General features: G+C 52.7%; 6 protein-coding genes across 6 annotated transcripts; 4 read left to right on the plus strand and 2 right to left on the minus strand.

Moving 5' to 3' along the window:
* Positions 1–162: 162 nt before the first annotated feature.
* HD553DRAFT_314432 (putative nucleosome assembly protein I) lies at positions 163–2,436 on the plus strand. The gene is made up of 9 exons (XM_046180349.1): positions 163–309; positions 548–690; positions 779–961; positions 1,040–1,300; positions 1,372–1,503; positions 1,566–1,683; positions 1,761–1,945; positions 2,025–2,132; positions 2,207–2,436. The coding sequence occupies exons 1-9, from the start codon at positions 267–269 to the stop codon at positions 2,279–2,281; spliced, it is 1,248 nt and encodes a 415-aa protein (XP_046035160.1). The 5' UTR covers positions 163–266; the 3' UTR covers positions 2,282–2,436.
* A 686-nt stretch (positions 2,437–3,122) lies between these two features.
* Positions 3,123–5,636, plus strand: HD553DRAFT_68714 (pyruvate kinase). Its single transcript, XM_046184417.1, has 11 exons — positions 3,123–3,271; positions 3,337–3,418; positions 3,495–3,569; positions 3,643–3,725; positions 3,797–3,886; positions 3,954–4,005; positions 4,071–4,540; positions 4,616–4,967; positions 5,037–5,160; positions 5,231–5,344; positions 5,419–5,636. The coding sequence occupies exons 1-11, from the start codon at positions 3,173–3,175 to the stop codon at positions 5,471–5,473; spliced, it is 1,596 nt and encodes a 531-aa protein (XP_046035161.1). The 5' UTR covers positions 3,123–3,172; the 3' UTR covers positions 5,474–5,636.
* A 60-nt stretch (positions 5,637–5,696) lies between these two features.
* Positions 5,697–6,708, minus strand: HD553DRAFT_336177 (cwf18 pre-mRNA splicing factor-domain-containing protein). Its single transcript, XM_046182227.1, has 4 exons — positions 6,533–6,708; positions 6,245–6,449; positions 6,056–6,167; positions 5,697–5,968 (listed from the first exon to the last, which is right to left on the minus strand). The coding sequence occupies exons 1-4, from the start codon at positions 6,643–6,645 to the stop codon at positions 5,811–5,813; spliced, it is 588 nt and encodes a 195-aa protein (XP_046035162.1). The 5' UTR covers positions 6,646–6,708; the 3' UTR covers positions 5,697–5,810.
* Positions 6,709–6,895: 187 nt separating this feature from the next.
* Positions 6,896–8,894, plus strand: HD553DRAFT_297997 (uncharacterized protein). Its single transcript, XM_046178567.1, has 5 exons — positions 6,896–7,273; positions 7,347–7,482; positions 7,554–8,059; positions 8,132–8,281; positions 8,354–8,894. The coding sequence occupies exons 1-5, from the start codon at positions 6,985–6,987 to the stop codon at positions 8,659–8,661; spliced, it is 1,389 nt and encodes a 462-aa protein (XP_046035163.1). The 5' UTR covers positions 6,896–6,984; the 3' UTR covers positions 8,662–8,894.
* Positions 8,895–10,900: 2,006 nt separating this feature from the next.
* On the minus strand, positions 10,901–13,296 carry HD553DRAFT_314440 (mitochondrial carrier domain-containing protein). The gene is made up of 9 exons (XM_046180350.1): positions 12,969–13,296; positions 12,793–12,803; positions 12,680–12,730; positions 12,494–12,591; positions 11,755–12,420; positions 11,666–11,687; positions 11,590–11,598; positions 11,342–11,521; positions 10,901–11,275 (listed from the first exon to the last, which is right to left on the minus strand). Exons 1-9 carry the CDS (start codon positions 13,042–13,044, stop codon positions 11,195–11,197), a joined length of 1,194 nt encoding a protein of 397 aa, XP_046035164.1. The 5' UTR covers positions 13,045–13,296; the 3' UTR covers positions 10,901–11,194.
* Positions 13,297–13,499: 203 nt separating this feature from the next.
* On the plus strand, positions 13,500–17,758 carry HD553DRAFT_68847 (26S proteasome regulatory complex non-ATPase subcomplex Rpn2 Psmd1 subunit). Its single transcript, XM_046184418.1, has 12 exons — positions 13,500–13,685; positions 13,760–13,877; positions 13,952–14,312; positions 14,390–14,575; positions 14,645–14,887; positions 14,961–15,074; positions 15,142–15,562; positions 15,632–15,879; positions 15,943–16,218; positions 16,287–16,676; positions 16,761–16,952; positions 17,017–17,758. Exons 1-12 carry the CDS (start codon positions 13,658–13,660, stop codon positions 17,503–17,505), a joined length of 3,066 nt encoding a protein of 1,021 aa, XP_046035165.1. The 5' UTR covers positions 13,500–13,657; the 3' UTR covers positions 17,506–17,758.
* The last annotated feature ends 20 nt before the right edge of the window (positions 17,759–17,778 follow it).

Genomic DNA, 17,778 nt, shown 5'->3' on the forward strand with positions numbered 1-17,778 from the left:
ATAATTGACGGACATATCAACGTTTTCTCTCTGAGAGGGGGGGAGAATGATGTGTATGTCCGCTTCATCCCGCATCTCCCCTGTCCGCGTGGCCAGAGCTTCAACGCAAACGTTCAGCGTTCCCCCCTTCCCTTTGCCCCCACCTGCCACAAACACCCTCACACAATATCATTCCTCTCCCATTCTTCCACTCGTCTCGTCTCCAGATCGATCTTACATACCCCTATATTTCTGATCGTTCTTTCAACCGATCGAATATAAACATCATGGCTCAGAACATTGAACCCAGGAAGAACTCGCACATCGAGGGTGAGTTGTTATGCATGTCCCTTCCCGAGATTGAAGTTATGGCGGATCTCTCCGAGCCACTTGCAAAGTTTCCACACCTTCGGAGGTGCATGGGTGGCTCTGCCACGCTCGACATCTCGTCCTCTCAAAGCCAGTCTCTCGTCCCGCTCCCCGAACCAATGACGCAAAACGCCATATCAGAGATTTCTGCATCACCGTTCATCGTGCTGACAATGTTGTCCGTTTCGTAACCTTGTAGAGGCGGCGACTCCCATGAACACGCCTCTCAATGCTGCACCCATCTCTGGTCGTGACGGTCTGCCGCAGCCCACTGTCGCTACCATCGGCGAAGACGAGGAGGATGAGGCCCAGGGCGGAAACCCTGCTAGCGTCTTGGCCAGGGTGAGTTTCGCCATAGCTGACCGGTCTGTGGAATGCGTCTGGTCTGCGGCCAGCTAACGTCTTTTCTTTCGACTGCCGGCCAATGTAGAACCCTGCTTTGCTGAACATGATGCAAGACCGACTCGGATCTCTCGTCGGCAAGCCTTCGGGATACCTGAAGTCGCTGCCTCCTGCCGTCAAGAGGCGAGTCGAGGGATTGAAGGGGATTCAGACCGAGCACTCTAAGATCGAGAGCGAATTCCAGAGGGAGATCCTCGAGATCGAGAAGAAGGTGCGTTTTTAAAAACCATTGCGCTTACGTCATGAGTGTCTCGTCTGACACACGCTGCCACACGCTTTCATCCCTCAGTACGCCGCACGATACGCACCTCTCTACACTCGACGAAAGGAGATCATTGCCGGAAAGACCGAGCCTACCGAGGACGAGGTCACTGCCGGTGAGGCCGTCAGCGACGTGTCCGACTCGGAGGATGAGGACGACGAGGCCCGTGTCGAAGAGGTCGACGAGTCCGGTGACAAGGCCGACATCAAGGGTATTCCCGAGTTCTGGTTGACTGCCCTCAAGAATCACCAGGTCATCGGCGAGATGATCACCGAGAAGGACGAGGAGGTGAGTGTCCCACATTGGCTGTGAATTGTCAAGGAAGCTGCCACGTTGCTGATACCTTTTAACGTACACAGGCCATCCGTCACCTTGTCGACATTCGTCTCGAGTACTTGGACGTTCAGCACCCTGGCTTCAAGCTCTTGTTCGAGTTCGAGTCGAACGAGTTCTTCGAGGACTCTGTCTTGGAGAAGACCTACTACTACCAGGTGCGTCCAGCTCAACGTATACTGCTCGCTTGGATCATTGCTTATCAGTTGGATTTGTGCAGGAGGAGGTCGGTTACGGTGGCGACTTTGTGTACGACAAGGCCGTCGGTCACGAGATCAAGTGGAAGGAGGACAAGGACCTCACCAAGAAGATTGAGATCAAGAAGCAGCGAAACAAGAGTGAGTCACAAGCAGGGCATCGATCTAGCCCTCAGAAAGATCATGACCCCAAAGCTAAAAACGACTCGTCGCGATAGACACCAACCGGACCCGTGTGATCAAGAAGGTCGTTCCCGTAGACTCGTTCTTCAACTTCTTCAAGCCTCCTCAGCCACCCTCGATGGAGGCCATGGAGGAGGGCAATGTCGACGAGGACGAGCTCGAGGACCTCGACGAGAAGCTCGAGATTGACTACCAGCTCGGAGAGGACTTGAAGGAGAGGGTAAGTGGACGAGCGAGAGATGGCGGAACAAGACGTCGCTGATTCCTTTCCCGTCATTCCGGTGCCATTCCCGTTTCAGATCATCCCAAGAGCCATCGACTACTTTACCGGCAAGGCCCTCGAGTACGATGACAACATGGAAGAGCTCGACGATGACGAGTTTGACGATGAGGACTTTGATGACGACGTGAGTGTGGTCCCCGCTGGGGTTGTTTGAAAAACTTAGCGACGAGACTAATCGCGTCCGTTATGACTGAACAGGAGGACGACGAGCAGGAGCTCCGTCAGGCTCATGCCGGTGGGCAGCAGGATGCCCAGGAGTGCAAGCAGCAGTAGATTGTGTAGGAGCGGGATGGCTGCCAGTGATTTCGTGACGGAAACGAAAGGGACTCTTCCCTCGTCGGACCCATACAAATATTATTATATCGTCTGTTTTTCTTCTTCAATAACGGTTTGTTCGTTGCTTTATGAAATCTGCCTGTCCCCCGAAAGAGATGGACCTCCCAGCGCGATTGCCCAGTCCTCCACGGTCCAATGGCCAATGGCAACTGCCGCCTGAACCACGGCGGCACATGACAATGGCTGGCACATGAAAGAGAAAAAGCTTCCGCTCTCTCCAGCGAGCGAGCGAATCGATCTTTCTTGATAACGACGTACGAGGGAGAGACTTGGCTGCCATGATCCCCCCTCTGCGGATGCAAAGCTGCGGCGCGCGCTCGATGCAAGGATCCTCCCCCAATCTCACACACCTCACGCATTCTCTCTCCTACCACACACCACTCCGTGCTACCAAACTTCTTCTACCCTCGGACAACCATCACAACCTACCTACCCTCAGTCACCATTGACTCTAGATACCATCTCAACTCTTCCCTTTCACCTACCTCTACAACGCATATCACAAACGTGTGAGTCCTCCCGTCTTGACAAAGGAGCGTATATACAACACGATGGCTCATTACTCCGACGAAACTTTACCTTTGCTTTCCCTGGTCCCCTTCATACCCTGGAACAAACGTTTCTTTCTGCATACCCGTACCACCTTTACCTTGCCCGGCCTATATATACCGACATCTCTACTTCGATTTTTGAACGGTGCGATCGGGAATCATGGAAAATTCTATCCCAAACAAACGCTTTGATACCGACCCCGATACCTGCTGAACATCTACCCGAATGCTTGTTGGTCCTTCTCGCTCAAACCCGAAACCATCAGTACACACAAAAATGGTCGTCACCAAGCAAGTCTCTTCCCAATTGGAGTGGTTGTCCACCCTCTCGACCACTTTCGACGCCATGGACGAGAACGAGAAGTTTTTGCGAAAGGTTCGTCGAAAGCGTTCCCTTTCACGAGACCAAGCCTGACCATGGATTCGTGACGTCGATTTTAGACCTCCATCATCGCTACCATCGGTCCCAAGACCAACACCGTCGAAGCCCTCAAGGCTCTTGCCGAGGCCGGTATGAACATTGGTCAGTCGAGAGCAAACCTGTCGCCGCGAGTCGTCAAGCTAAACTCGATCGTTCTCTTGCGCTTGTCTGGCCATAGTCCGAATGAACTTTTCGCACGGATCTTACGAGTACCACCAGAGCGTTATTGACAACACTAGGGAGGCCGTCGCTTGTGAGTTGACATCACGGCGACGGGAGTCGACTAGATGCTGCGGGGTGGGCTGACGGCTCTGCTTGTGTCGCAGCCGGCACCGGCAGGCCCTTGGCCATCGCCCTTGACACCAAGGGACCCGAGATCAGGACCGGAATGATGAAGGACGGTGTCGACGTAAGGCCGGGAGGTTCTTTAGTCGCTCCGTGCAATTGCTGACGAGTGCTCCACGATCCTGATCCATACAGATCAAGGTCGACGCTGGTCACGAGATGTACGTCACCACCGACACTCAGTACGCCGAGAACTGTGACGACAAGTACATGTTCGTCGATTACGTGAGTTCAAGCTTTTCACGATCAATCCGAAACATCGACCGACCAGAATTGTCGTTTTACCCTACAGGCCAACTTGGTCAAGGTCACCTCGCCCGGAAAGCTCATCTACGTTGACGACGGTAAGCGATATATCTGAACACTCTAACCTTTGCACACTCGAACTGACGTCATCATTCCCCTGCAGGTATCCTCACCCTCAAGGTCATCGCCATCGAGGGTGCCCACGTCAAGGTCAAAGTCATGAACAACGGAACCCTCTCTTCGCGCAAGGGTGTCAACCTCCCCAAGACCCCCGTCGACCTTCCCGCTCTTTCCGAGAAGGACAAGAAGGATCTTCAGTTCGGTGTCAAGAACAACGTCGACATGATCTTTGCCTCGTTCATCCGACGAGCCGAGGATGTTATCGACATCAGGAAGGTCCTCGGACCCGACGGTGCTAAGATCAAGATCATCGTCAAGATCGAGAACGAGCAGGGTGTCGTTAACTTTGACGAGATCTTGAAGGAGGCCGATGGTGTCATGGTCGCCCGTGGTGACTTGGGTATCGAGATTCCCGCCAGTCAGGTCTTTATGGCTCAGAAGATGATGATTGCGAAGTGCTCGTTGGCCGGAAAGCCCTCGATCTGTGCCACCCAGATGTTGGAGTCGATGACTGTGAGCTTCAGACTGTCCTCCTGGTCGTTGCGAGGAGTCACAGCCCGGCTTACCTTGCGTGTCGTGGACTTTTAGTACAACCCTCGACCTACCCGAGCCGAAGTTTCGGACGTCGCCAACGCCGTTCTCGACGGTGCCGACTGTGTCATGCTTTCCGGAGAGACCGCCAAGGGTTCTTACCCCTTGGAGGCTGTCCGCATGATGGCCGAGACCGCTTACCTCGCCGAGTCTGCGATCTGCTACCCTCCCCTCTTCGACCAGCTCAGGCAGTTGACTCCTCGACCTACCGACACCGCCGAGACCTTGGCCTTGGCCGCCGTTTCTGCTTCCATCGAGCAGGATGCCGGTGCCATCATCGTCCTGTCCACCAGCGGAGCCACTGCCCGACTCTGCTCCAAGTACCGACCTTCGTGCCCCATCATCTGTGGTATGTACCGGCGATGACTGATCTTGATGGTTGATGTGCCAAGGCTGATATCGCTTCCTTTGTTTCCAGTCACCCGAGACGATGTTACCGCTCGTCAGCAGCACCTTCACCGAGGTGTCTACCCCGTTCACTACCCCGAGCCCCGTGGTATCCCCACCGCCCAGTGGCAGATTGACGTTGACAACAGGATCAGGTGAGGGCCCAGTAGAGCTACATCGCCACCTGTTCTGTCCTCTTATTCATCGCGTTTTGCCTCATTTTAGGTTCGGTCTCAAGACCGCCCTCGCCTTGAACATTGTCAAGCCCAACCAGACCGTTATCGCCGTCCAGGGTTGGAAGGGAGGTTTGGGTCACACTAACACCCTCCGAATCCTCTCGTGAGTCCCGTGTGGACCGCTCATGATACTGCAAATATCATTGAACTGACACCAATCGCATTGCTATGCCTCAGCGTTCCCGACTCGGAGGCCGACCTCTCGCTCCACCCCATCTCCCGAGACGCTTAAGTCGCTCAAAAAGGCAAGCCGAGGGGGCTTTGACCTGTGTTCCGCTACCATAGATTTCGTTTTGTTCAGTGTGCTATCCGTTTCGATTCAAGGTGTTACTGCCCGTATAAGATCATGACCCGTGTACACACCACGTTCTCTCTGGTTCTGCCGTGGGGTCTAGGCTATGTTGTGGACAGATCAGTCCAGCCTGTTGGGATAGGTCAGGTTGATTTCCGACAGAACCGGAGTAAAATAGACGGTACTATAGCGGTATTCATTTGTGCTTTACAACATGTCAACTCGAGGTGCCCAGATCATGCGTGCTCTTTGTCTATCTCAAATCGTATCAATCCACTTAGTCCATATCCTCGTCGTCGTCCGAGCGTGCTGCGTCCTGCTCGGCCACCACTTTACGCTGCTTCTCGACCGCAGACATGTTGGCAAGAATGTCTGCTCCACCCGGCAAGGTCTGCGCTGCGGCGGTACCTTTCTTCATCGCTTGTAACCGTTGTCCTGTTTTAGGATGAACAAAAGGGAAATAAAGGTGAGAAAGCCACTTCACCCAGATCAAGCTTAGACCTCTCTATCAGCCCGACTTACGGAACAAGTATTCATATGCCTCTTGTGTCTTTCTATCCATCTTGCGCATTCGCTTGTCCATGTCCCGCTTCAAGTCCCAATTGGCTCGCTTGGGTTGAATATTGAGAAGATCCTGAATAGATTGGCGACGTTGATCAGTACACCCGACCGGACTCGGAATATCCAGGACTGGAAAGGCAGGCTAATCACCAGTTCTTGTGTCCGCTTGGCTTCGTCTTCCTGCACGATTCTCTCTGCGATACCCTCCATTCGCTTCTCCACTGTCTCTCTTGCTTGAGCAGCCTCCTCTTCGTCTGCATCGGCCGCGCTCTTGACAGGCCCGCCTGCTGCGTGTTGTGCCGGTTGGCGCGTTACCGGGTCAAAGTTTCGCTGCTTTAGTGCCACTTTGGTCTTCCTACGATGTCGCACCAATCAATGGAATCGTGTGAGCTTATCTCTAAACAGTTGTGGCCATAAGAGCGGCATGGTTCTGCTTACCCTCTAGCATCACTGTCATCCACCTCGCCAGCCTTTCGCTTCTTGAGTGCCAAGAGCCGACCTTTACGTTCCGATGCGGCATCCGCCAGCGTGAGGGTCGGAGCTACAGGCATCTTGAGGATCGGCCTGCTAGAGTAAGAAGAGCTAATATTGTGGAGGAGCAACTCGATGATGATGGATGTTGTGACGGGTTTGGATGGTTATAACGAGTCGATGCAGAGCAGCAGGTGAAGTGATGGGGGGGAGGGGTCCGACAATCAACTTTTTCACGTGATCGGGCGAGGTTGAACGAGCGAGCGAGCGAGAGAACAAAGTCGCCCAAAGTGATAGACACAAGTTCAAGTAGATTATCCCATGATCGCAACATCTCCCACACACCTCATCTGTCCCGTATCGTACCAGTGACCTACCTAGCCTTGTCGATTCTTAGTCGCAACAAGACTCTCTGCAAAATGGTCGATTCCATCGCTATCCTGCCCGCCCTCTCGTTCCTCGAGCAAATCGATGACCTCTCAAATTTCCTCACGCGAGCCTTGCCCGAGGCTGAAAAGAACCAATTCCTCGACTCGATTCGCCAACTGATTGAGTCTTCAGCCAAGACGGTCACCGAGCAAACCGAAGAGGGAGAGGAGACCAAACAGGTCATGAGCGAGCCGAGCGATGAAGACAAGGAGAAGACTGTCGGAAAGATCGTAGCGGTCATCACGGAAGGACACCCTGGACTCGAGGGTACCGACAGGGGTGAGTCGTCTGCCTATCTTGGGCCATTGAACTGAAGTCAGGAGGCTGATCAAGACCTCTCAATTACGCTTAGAGATCGAATCGCAATACCTGCTGTTGACTACGCTGATCATGTCGGTCAAGAACGCTGAGCAGACGCTCAAGGGACTCATCGATGCCGTGGTCAGGAGTGCAAGCGGTTCTAAAAAAGCCGAAGTAGCCTGCCGAATGTGAGCAGCATGGCTTCCTTGCTCGAGGCGAGACCATCGCAAACTGATCTGTCTTCATCTGTACCTCTCAGTCTTACCAACATCTACAACCTGCTCCCCGCCTCTTCTGGTCTCCGACCTCAAACCTTGACTTCCCTCTTCCAGCTTCTCACCTCCAACTCGACTCTCGAACTTTCCTACTTCCCCCTCACAAACGCCTGGTTGACTTCTGCACTGTCCCAATGGGACATCTCGACGAGCGACAAGATCTCGTGGTTGAGCAATGTTGCCGAGATTTACGAGACCAAGGGTTCCAAGAAGGGAGATAAGGAGAAGGCGTTGGAACTGAGGACTTTTGCGCTCCGCACTGCCGTTCAGGATGGCAGTGCCGAGGAGAGCAAGGAGTTGACTCAGAAGGCTCTGCGGGCGCTATTTGCCATCCCCAGCAAGTTTGACATGGAAGAGGTCTTGAACGTGAAAGGCGCCAGGGAGGGTCTGAGCGGGCAATACAAGGAGTTGGTGGAGTTGTTCGAGAACGGTGAATTGGAGCAGGGTCTATCTTGGGTTCAGAAGAATGAATCGTTCCTGGCTGGCGAGTGTAAGTCGTTTGGTAAATGCGAACCGTCTCGACACCAGCAAAGCTGAAACCGCTCGGGCTTTTTGGACTCAGCTCTGAGGAGCGATCAGATCGTTCGAAAGCTTCGACTGCTTGCCCTTACCTCTCTGGCCGCTAGCTCTTCCACAAAAGAGATCACCTACGCCGACATCGCAAAGGCCCTCAAGCTCGACGAGGACGATATCGAGATTTCCGTCATTGATGGTCAGTGTTCTTTGCACATTGTTCGTGTACCCGATCTTACTGAAAGCCAAACAATGTGCTCCGCTTGGTCAGCTATTCACTCGGGTCTGTTGAAGGCTTCATTGTCGCAACCGACCAAAACCCTCCGAGTCCAGTCCGTCCAGACCCGATCGTTCGGCTCGGCAGAATGGCAGCTTCTCGACAAGCGTCTTGGAGAGTGGAAGACCGTTCTTGAAGACGTTCAGAAGACCATCCAAGATGCCATCGTTGTCAACGAACAGAGCGGAAAGGACCAGGGACGAGGGGGATACAAAAAGGGTGCCAGGAAGCCCAACGCAAAGTCAGATGAGAACAAGGGGGAGGAGTCGTCGGAGCGGGCTCAGAACGCCGTTGTCGCATAGATTGCAGTTTTCTAGGATGTTACACCTCGTATTTGGCTCTTTTTTGTACCGAACAAGCATTAACGACCGAATCGTTCCTCTCGTCCTACTGGGTCAAAGATGGAGTAGAGCTCGAGCTTTCTGAAAAGACTTCTGTCGTGAAACTCGAGTGTTCACAGCGATCGACAATGCCTAAACGATGTGCCTTTCTGAACGGCATCATGACTTTTACAATACCAATAATAGCCAAGGTATTGCGCCTGTGTGACGCCATGCGCTTAGCTCGCATGTTTCAGGCGCGGCTTCAAAGACGTGTCGAGTACGCATTGGGCAAGTATGTCTGTCCGGGCGACTGTCGCCTGTACCGGTGAGCATCACCAGTGAGAGCGGGGATGGAGATGACCTGAATCTCGAACTTGGCGGTCACAGTGATTCCGTATTGGGCGACATATCATAAACAGCTAAATCGTTCCGCCACAAATCCCATGCTTGTTTCTGATTGTCTTCTGTTGTGAGGGACGGATATTTAGCTCGATCTAGTGCGATCGTATCCGCACATTGAGTGGGTTTGGAATGAGACTGTCCAGAGTACGAGACATACGGGCATGGAAACCGCTTAGTCTGGCTTGATAGCGTGACTGATACAACTGGGATAGAACAGACAGCTATTTCGCTTGTAAAGCCCATGGTAAGGTGGTGGCGATGGGAGAAAAGATGGTGTATATTTACAATTACTTATACTTATGTATGGACACGAAGCTGGTCCTGGGTCTAGAACGATAAGCTACACACAACCTAGCTTCTTGCCCAAGTGAGAATGTGACACATATTGTGGTCAACAATGCAATCGAGCCAGTATCAGACTTGGTCATATGCAAGCAGGAATCCTTATGAGCTCAAGACATGTGGGAATCGGAACATGAACAACCGGAGTTATCGTGACTGAAATGGGTACAAGTAGTAGGCGGAGCGACCGGAAGGATTCGTAGGGGTGTTCTGAGAACATCTTCTTGCTCATCACAATACTTGAGTGATTAGTGAAGCGTGTCCTGAATGCTGGGCGTGTTGGAGCAGCCTGTCTGCATACTGGCGCAAGCTGCGCAATTGGATCCAATTTGCCTCCCGCTCATTTACCAAGGCATCGAACGTCAATACCATACTTCCGCTCTTCTTGATGCTGCGCCCTCTATGGCAGGTATACGGTGGTCGAATCTGGAAGGATGGTCTGAGAAGGACTTCAGACTGCTGTGACCACTCTATAGAGACAAGCCCAGCCATTCACCGGTAGTCCCAATTGGGTTTCCTGATTGCTCTCAAAGCTCAACTCGCGGTTGTTGCAGATGTATCCGCTCAGAATATGGCTGACGTGAGGAAGCTCAGAATCGATCAAAAAGCAGGGCAGTATCAGCGAATCCTGGCGTTCTGGAAATTTTTTGCTGCCATTCCCGCATTTCATTATATTTCGCCGCTTCACGCGGCCGAAAGCAAGTCGCATCATATTTCTTGCCGGCACGCTTTCGAATTCTTGAGGTTTGTTTGTCAAATTGATCGCATTGCTGTTTGCGTCTTTCTGTTCTGATCAGGCAAAGAGCAAACAAAATTGCTGCGCCAGAGACTCTGTGAAAAGTGCGCGGCGGACAGGTTCAACAACGAATCGAGATCTGACAGTCACCGGTAAGTCAAGCTGCGCTGTTACCTGACAGGTATAGTACCGCCCAAGCGGTCCAAGGAAGCAGACATACTCCAATTTGACGGCTTGTTGCAGGATTCTTCAAGAAAGTAGACGGAAGCATGAGGATCGATCACATCTAGCGAATATATACTTGGGAGTTTTCGAAAGAGGAGAAGTCAGCAGGGATGAAGCAGTGGCGAGATATGAACACCACCAGCTGGTTGATCAACTGTGCGAACATCGGTAAGTACATCTGAAAATCTGGGGATTTTTGGCGTGCCTGAGATGTTGGTGCGGACAGAATGTCAGCGAATACATCTGGCTCAATATCGCTGTCAATACGCCTTCCTTCCTGAAGTCCACGTCGGATCGCTGTGTGATGGGGAATCAACCTCGCATTGATTTTGGTCGGACACTTTGTCGCGCTTGCACGAGATACTGGCCCCGGCGATGGTGTATGCAGTGGTGAGTATGGTTATTTGTCTGATCAGAGTCGGCGGTATGTCGAAGGGAACGTGCAACCCGGTGTTGATAAAGTTGCCATTGTGTTCAATAATAGGAAACTGAAGCCAATCAACTCGTCTTGCCTCCAGCTGCAAACCAGACCGTGTGCCGCAAAGCTTCAGCTCAAAGGAAAGTTGAAGCGCTCGAGACCGTGGTTTCGTAAAGAACGGTGTAGCTCATTGTTTAGCATGCGATTATACAGTGTAGAGTCTCTGATGGATGATGGATGCAAATGTCTATGAGCTCTGTAGAGTCTCTGATGGACGATGAATGCAAATGTCTATGGGCGCCGGGTGTGAATGCATATTTCGTCCTGGATGTGATAGATAGCCTCTGGATAGGCCACATCATGGTGTCTGTGCTTGATTGCCGTTTCGATTACGATATTGTTGTTGCCTGTGCGTACCTCTCGAAAGGCTCGCTGTCGATCCATATTTTCGTCCTGTCAATGAGGGTCCACTGCACAATAAATAATCGCAAGCGTTAGGGATTGGTGACGTTCCGGAGCGACTAATCTGGACTGACCAAAAGACCATGTGTCATGACGGATCGCATCATAGATATTCCAAGGCCTCGATAGAGGCGTCCGAGCCCAATCAAGAACGGTTTGGGGTTGGCTTCGTCGGTACCTCGCACCAGCCGAGACATTTGCTGGATGAAAGGTCGCGGTTGAAGTCCCGCTAATGCGCGTTGTTGGTGTTTCGTCTGCCGGTCCGAGGGGATTAGTAAGCATCGGAGTGTATCTCTCATACGGCACACGGCAAGATACCCACTTTCAATGCCTGTCGCGGGTTGCAGTCGCGCAGCGTCAACTACAAGCTCAGCGAGAGGCGGATTGCGGTGACTTACATCGACAGGATAAATCAGGGCCCTGTAGCGAGTAGACCCGATATCAGGAAGCCTGTCTTACCGTGCCTTGGGTATGCAACTATACTCACCAGCTAGTCACTCCTGCAAAAGCCCCTGCCCCGAATGCGACCCAGCCTTCGCCGATTCCCATCTTTCTCGCCCAGTCCGGTACTTTGCCCTGCAGACCTGTCTTTGGATCTCTACCGAGGAGCCACCTCAACGTGTCGTATTCGGCGAAATACAAGCTAGTTCCCAATGTATCTCGCACGCTATGCAGTTTGAATCCGGTCCACAATCCTTTCGACCCGTACCGAGCGTAAATGTCTTTGACGGCAGCCCAGGTGCCTGGAGCTTTCCAACCTGCCATCAACTCCTTGTCCGTCCTTGTCGCGACAATCTTGTCTCCGAGCGAGGCGGTCCCTATTCCTCCTGCCAATCTGAACTTCCGTAATCGTCTATCCCTCTCGATCTGGAACTCGAGTTGACGTCTGACCTTGACGAGCTCGAACGGGGCTGAACCTAGCGAGACGACGCTTCCAGAGGCGGCTCCTGCGATGCTCGAGGTGAGTGCCACCGAGAACAAGGTATCCGGCAGAGTGATGGACCTTGCTGCGTCCTCTCTTCCCTTGCCTTTCGCAATGAATTTGGCCAATCCTGTCCGTTGTACAAAGTCCTTGGTCTCAGAGTAGATGGTGAACGAGATGGTTCGGACTATTGATATGCTGACTAGAGGTAGTGGCAGACCCCTCCATAGTCTACACAGGAGCAATGAAGAGGACCCGATGAGCGAATACCGCTTGAAATCGTCCCGCAACACATTTTGCTCACCCTCGTATCCCTTCATCGCGGATAACGTCTGCAGCGACTTTCGCCAATGACACCCCTTCTCCGCGCTGCGATTGCAATCTTGACTTGATAGAATCGAGCTGTTGAGAGGAAAAGGACGAGCAACAGGTACAAAGGAAATCAATAAGCACGTGCGTTCATCGTAGATGTCTTGGATACGGCGTTTACCGGAAAGCCTGCAAAGGTCGAGATCAGGGAGGAGGAGGTTGCGCAAACGACCTGTAGGTAGAGCAGCTACTTCAGCCTCGAAAGATAGCTAGCATCGGAGAAGATTGGCTGACCATGTGATGTTCTGTATCGTGCCGAAGATCCCCGCACGTGGACAAGCAACGACATACTCGGTCAGCGAGCAAAATCAACAAAAAAAGTCTTGCACGACCGTTCTCCCCAAGCAAATGAGGGCGGTGTTGCGAGCGCGGATCTCTGCGATTGCCACTGATCAGCCTTTCACACTCACGCTTCATCCAATCGTCCGCTACTTTTGCTTGGCGCAACCATGGCGTAGGCGTTGAAGATCCCGAAGTGATGGACATTTCGGGTGGGGGAGGTCTGCCGGGGGAAGTTGGTTGTTCGACCCGTTATCGCATAGGTCTAGCGATGTTACAGGTCCAAGGGCGAAGACCGCAGTCGCAAGGGTGATAACGGAGGGACTATCGAGGGCGGTATCGGGTCTGGAAAGCGATCTAGGTTGGGTCGCATCCTTGTAACTCGTGATCGACCGTCCTGTAGGTTGACAAGAGGTTGAAAGAGACCGAGTTGAATTGCATGCTTCGGCGCGATCCGCGATACTCCCGATGGCCGTAGCAGCCGCCCGCAACTAGTCAAAGTTTATTTGACACGTCATCTTTGTCTTGACTTCCTCACCCTCGCCCTCTCTGCAGCCTGTTATCAAAATAATCTAGTGGGTGACGATGCGTTCGTCAGCGTTTGAGAGGGGGGAGCGTTCGATCATGATCCCAAGTGCGACGAGTCCGTTCCACCAGCTATAACCCCCTGATCGCAACTTCGACTTGCCATAGATAACGACTTTTACCATAGAGATCACAGACGCAAACAACCAGATCTCAATCTACCAGTAGCACCAGATATCACCGGAAGTTTCCATACGCAATCGGAAGACTAGCAATCAGAACACGAAGTCACGTCATGGTCAACGCTCAGAGCAGCAGTGCAGGTAAGATTGTAATTCGAGCGGTCGCTCACGGTCGAGAAGAGTCTGATCATGACTTCATAATCATCTACCGGTAGTTGGACTCGTATCATTGCTCCACGATCCGGACACCGAGATTCAAGCCTATGCCATCGAAGAGCTAAACGGAGTCGTTGCCTCGCATTGGGCCGAGATCAGCGAGAGTATCACTCACATGTGAGGCCTTTATCATCCTATACCTTTCCGTAGAGGATACACAATTAACGCTCGAAATCTTCGATGACCTCCAGCGAGGCTTTGTCAGAAGCTACTTCGCCCTTGTCACCAGAATCCCGCCAATCCGCCGCCCTACTTTCCTCTAAGCTCTACTTTTACCTCGGATCTCTAGAGGAAGCCGTCGATGCTGCCCTGGTTGCCGGCGCCGCTTTTGCTAGGGACAACAAAGCCTCAACGGCCGATCCGAAAACCGCGACTCGAGATGCCTCGGCAAGAGAATATCAGGAAACGATCATTGCCAGGTGTCTCGACCGAGCCATCCTGCAGAGGGGCCAGGGGGAAGAAGTGGAAGAGAGGCTGAAGAGCATTGTTGAGGAAGTTTTGGACGGGAATATTGCCGCTCAGCAGGTTGGGAGCGCAGGTACTTCTAAACTGGTGAGTTGGCGGATCCAAGCATTCCTTTTCGAGATTGAGTGGGTCGCTGAAAATACCGAACGGTCGAACGCGATCAGGCTATCGGTCTGACCTTGTCGCTTCGTCGATTGGATCTCTTGGAGCAAGTCTACATGCAGTCAAAAAATCCGCGGCCGACTGAAGGAGGGCCCGAGCACGACGAGGACCTGTTACGATATGTCTTGGTAGAGACCACAGCAGGAGCGAGCGGGAATGAGCGATGGGGTCCTGGCTTCAGGGAGGAGGTCAGTTCCAGAGTCTCGGTCCGCTTTCTTCTCGGCAGACTGCATTACTAACACTCATCATTTTCTTAGCTGTTGCGACTCTTGCTTCGACTATTCGACCTCTCGTCGCAAAAGGACTACTCGTCCATCTCCCAGATTTGGCTGCAGACCGCCGATGCTGCTACCGGTGCTGCTCTAGCAGCCGAGACCATCAAGAAATTGATCGAGCAGGGCAACAAGTTGCAGGCTTATCAGGTGGGATTCGATCTGGCCGAAGGAGGTGGGCAGGAGTTTTTGAAAAAGGTTCGGGAGGCGTTGGGCGAGGGCGATGATGTGAGTGGCTACAGCGCAAGAGACTTGCATCGTGAACACCATTGAACTCTGTTGCCATTCCAAATTAATCCAGGATATGTACAAAAATCTGCGAGAGATCTTATCCGGCGAGAAGAGTATCCGGCTGTACCTGGAATTTCTGCAGAAGAACAACCACGCCGATCTGCGTATCCTCAAAAACACAAAGGTCAGCATAATCCTTTTCCAACCACGTTCGAGCCATGTAGTTATTGATGCATAGAATGCCGTTACAGGATGCACTCGAGGCACGACATTCGATCTACCACTCTGCTGTGACGTTCATGAACGCCTTTGCCAACGCTGGTACCACCTCGGATCAGTTCCTCCGCGAGAACCTTGAATGGCTGGGTCGAGCCTCGAACTGGTCCATGTTTTCGGCAACTGCTGCATTAGGAGTGATTCACAAGGGATCGCTCGCCAAAGCTATGACCGTTCTCGGGCCCTACTTGCCTCAAGCCGACGGTGTCGTCTCGGCGCATTCCAGTCCTTACTCTGAGGGTGGAAGTCTTTACGCTTTGGGTCTGATCAATGCCGGACACGGACAAGACGCTGTCCCCTACCTCGTCGACAAGCTCAAGAACAGCACGGATGAGACTGTCCAGCACGGTGCCGCGCTTGGATTGGGCATGACCGGTCTGGCTAGCCAGGATGAAAGCAAGTACTGCCTAATCCACGCTTATTGACGCATAACGCTGAACTTCATTTCTGCAATCTCGCGTTCAGATGTATACGATGTTTTGCGAGACGTCCTTTTCCAGGATTCTGCAGTGGCAGGTGAAGCTTCGGGATACGCAATGGGTCTCGTCATGCTCGGATCTGCCTCTGAAAAGGCTCTGGATGAGATGCTGCAGTATGCGCATGAGACTCAGCACGAAAAGATCATCCGGGGTCTCTCGATCGGTATCGCTTTCCTGATGTATGGAAAGGCGCAAGCAGCGGACGATGTGATCGAGAAGTTGTTGGCCGAGAAGGTTGGTCGGCAGGATTATTTTGCAAAACTTCAGAAAGTAGACTAAACCGACTGCATATTACAGGACGCCATCTTGCGTTACGGAGGAATGTTCACGATCGCCTTGGCCTACGCTGGTACCGCAAACAACCAGGCCATCAGAAAGCTCTTGCACGTCGCTGTCTCAGACGCCAATGATGACGTCCGTCGGGCAGCCGTCACTGCACTCGGATTCGTCATGTTCAGCAACCACACTCAGGTGCCTCGAGTTGTTCAACTCCTGAGTGAGAGCTACAACCCTCACGTCAGGCATGGTGCTACCCTGGCCCTTGGCATCAGTTGTGCCGGAACCGGATTGGCGGTGCGTAACTTCCACGTCTGCAGAACTCGTTACGGTAATGCTGACCGGTTCAGATCCGACCATCATAGGAAGCCATCGAGATCTTGGAGCCTATGACGAAGGACTCTACCGACTTTGTTCGTCAGGGAGCACTCGTCTCGCTCGCCATGATCTTGGTTCAACACAGCGAAGCCCAGACTCCCAAGGCCAAGATGGCTCGGGAATTGTTTGAAAAGACCGTATCCGACAAGCACGAGGACTCGCTTGCAAAGTTCGGTGCCGCCATTTCTCAAGGTATCATCGATGCCGGAGGCAGGAACGTCACCATCTCGATGCAGACCAAAGCTGGCACCCCCAACATGATGGCTATCGTTGGGATGACCTTGTTCAGTCAATTCTGGTACTGGTTCCCTCTCGCCCATTGTTTGAGCTTGAGCTTTAACCCGACCGGGGTCATTGGACTAGACGAGAGTCTGAAGGTGGGTGTGACTGCGTGGGGACGGTTCCGACCCAATAATGAAGAAAGCTGACCATGTGTACACGCGATGCTCTTATGCGATTAGATACCCAAGCTGGACTTTGTCTCCAACGCACGACCTTCCTTGTTTGCTTACCCGGCGCCCTACGAACCGCCGAAGAAGGAGACAGTGGAGAAAGTCAAGACTGCTGTCCTTTCGACTACGGCTCGGGCCAACGCCCGAGCAAAAGCTCGAGAGCAGGAAAAGGCTGCTGCTGACGGCGAGGCGATGGAGACTGTGAGTCGTTGTTCTGATCGAGTATGCGCTAGGGATCCGGCGTCTGACAGTCTTTATATTACAGGATGACAAAGTCGAAGCCGACACGAATACCGAGAAGGACGATAAAGCGGCCACCAAAGCGACTGAGGATAAGGCCGAGCCGATTTCGGAGACGCTGCAAAATCTTGCACGAGTAACCCCCGTTCAACTTGCCCACATCGCCTTTCCAAATGACGGCCGGTACCAGCCGGTTAGACCTATTCCAAGCTCCTCTTCAGGTGGGCAGTCAGTACGAAAATCGAGAAAGCAGACCGACGGCGTCTCTTCGGGCACAAGAACGTCGACTGGAGGCGGTATCATTATGCTCCGGGACACGAAGCCAAACGAGCAGCCGGAATACATCGATCTAAACCCCAACTTGGAGAAGCCTGTCCCTGCACCAGCTGTCGCGTCGGCCGAGCCTCCTGCCACTGCACAGGCACCAGCGGTCAGCGATATGGAGGTCGACGACGGTGCCGAGGCTGAACCACCTGCGCCATTCGAATACCCCTTCGGATCGAACGGTGCTTAGTCGATTCGCATCGTATTTCGAATCATCTAAATTACGATAAACGAACTCTGTCGATACCCTGTCATCGAGAGGGATCAGGTGGCTAGGCAAGAGCGGAATGCATATCGATGTCCTGTATTACGAAACGAAATGAACACAATCATGACTTGATCATTTGGGCGGGTCTTTGGCGACGGACACGGCGAAGTATGCCGAGTCCGCGTCCAACGGTAGCGACCTCGGGGTCCTTGAATCTCGAAGTGTAACTTGTCGGGAATTATAACATCCCATTAC

The sequence above is a fragment of the Filobasidium floriforme genome, assembly GCF_021052385.1.
Source record: "Filobasidium floriforme strain CBS 6241 chromosome Unknown HD553scaffold_16, whole genome shotgun sequence".
NCBI classification, from domain to species: domain Eukaryota; kingdom Fungi; phylum Basidiomycota; class Tremellomycetes; order Filobasidiales; family Filobasidiaceae; genus Filobasidium; species Filobasidium floriforme.

What these genes read in the sequence shown, in the direction of transcription:
- HD553DRAFT_68714 (XM_046184417.1), top strand. Translation starts at nt 3,173, where the DNA reads ATGGTCGTCACCAAGCAAGTCTCTTCCCAATTGGAGTGGTTGTCCACC. An exon ending in AGTACATGTTCGTCGATTAC is followed by an intron (nt 3,887 to 3,953) that starts GTGAGTTCAAGC and finishes TTTACCCTACAG; the next exon opens with GCCAACTTGGTCAAGGTCAC. An exon ending in AACACCCTCCGAATCCTCTC is followed by an intron (nt 5,345 to 5,418) that starts GTGAGTCCCGTG and finishes GCTATGCCTCAG; the next exon opens with CGTTCCCGACTCGGAGGCCG.
- HD553DRAFT_297997 (XM_046178567.1), top strand. Translation starts at nt 6,985, where the DNA reads ATGGTCGATTCCATCGCTATCCTGCCCGCCCTCTCGTTCCTCGAGCAA. An exon ending in ATCGTTCCTGGCTGGCGAGT is followed by an intron (nt 8,060 to 8,131) that starts GTAAGTCGTTTG and finishes TTTTGGACTCAG; the next exon opens with CTCTGAGGAGCGATCAGATC. An exon ending in CGAGATTTCCGTCATTGATG is followed by an intron (nt 8,282 to 8,353) that starts GTCAGTGTTCTT and finishes CCGCTTGGTCAG; the next exon opens with CTATTCACTCGGGTCTGTTG.
- HD553DRAFT_336177 (XM_046182227.1), bottom strand. Translation starts at nt 6,645, where the DNA reads ATGCCTGTAGCTCCGACCCTCACGCTGGCGGATGCCGCATCGGAACGT. An exon ending in GATGACAGTGATGCTAGAGG is followed by an intron (nt 6,450 to 6,532) that starts GTAAGCAGAACC and finishes GCGACATCGTAG; the next exon opens with GAAGACCAAAGTGGCACTAA. An exon ending in CCAAGCGGACACAAGAACTG is followed by an intron (nt 6,168 to 6,244) that starts GTGATTAGCCTG and finishes CAATCTATTCAG; the next exon opens with GATCTTCTCAATATTCAACC.
- HD553DRAFT_314432 (XM_046180349.1), top strand. Translation starts at nt 267, where the DNA reads ATGGCTCAGAACATTGAACCCAGGAAGAACTCGCACATCGAGG. An exon ending in TCCTCGAGATCGAGAAGAAG is followed by an intron (nt 962 to 1,039) that starts GTGCGTTTTTAA and finishes TTCATCCCTCAG; the next exon opens with TACGCCGCACGATACGCACC. An exon ending in ATGAGGACTTTGATGACGAC is followed by an intron (nt 2,133 to 2,206) that starts GTGAGTGTGGTC and finishes ATGACTGAACAG; the next exon opens with GAGGACGACGAGCAGGAGCT.
- HD553DRAFT_314440 (XM_046180350.1), bottom strand. Translation starts at nt 13,044, where the DNA reads ATGTCCATCACTTCGGGATCTTCAACGCCTACGCCATGGTTGCGCCAA. An exon ending in CGACCTTTGCAGGCTTTCCG is followed by an intron (nt 12,592 to 12,679) that starts GTAAACGCCGTA and finishes TCCTCTCAACAG; the next exon opens with CTCGATTCTATCAAGTCAAG. An exon ending in TTTGCAGGAGTGACTAGCTG is followed by an intron (nt 11,688 to 11,754) that starts GTGAGTATAGTT and finishes TACTCGCTACAG; the next exon opens with GGCCCTGATTTATCCTGTCG.
- HD553DRAFT_68847 (XM_046184418.1), top strand. Translation starts at nt 13,658, where the DNA reads ATGGTCAACGCTCAGAGCAGCAGTGCAG. An exon ending in AGCGAGAGTATCACTCACAT is followed by an intron (nt 13,878 to 13,951) that starts GTGAGGCCTTTA and finishes GATGACCTCCAG; the next exon opens with CGAGGCTTTGTCAGAAGCTA. An exon ending in GTCCTGGCTTCAGGGAGGAG is followed by an intron (nt 14,576 to 14,644) that starts GTCAGTTCCAGA and finishes TCATTTTCTTAG; the next exon opens with CTGTTGCGACTCTTGCTTCG.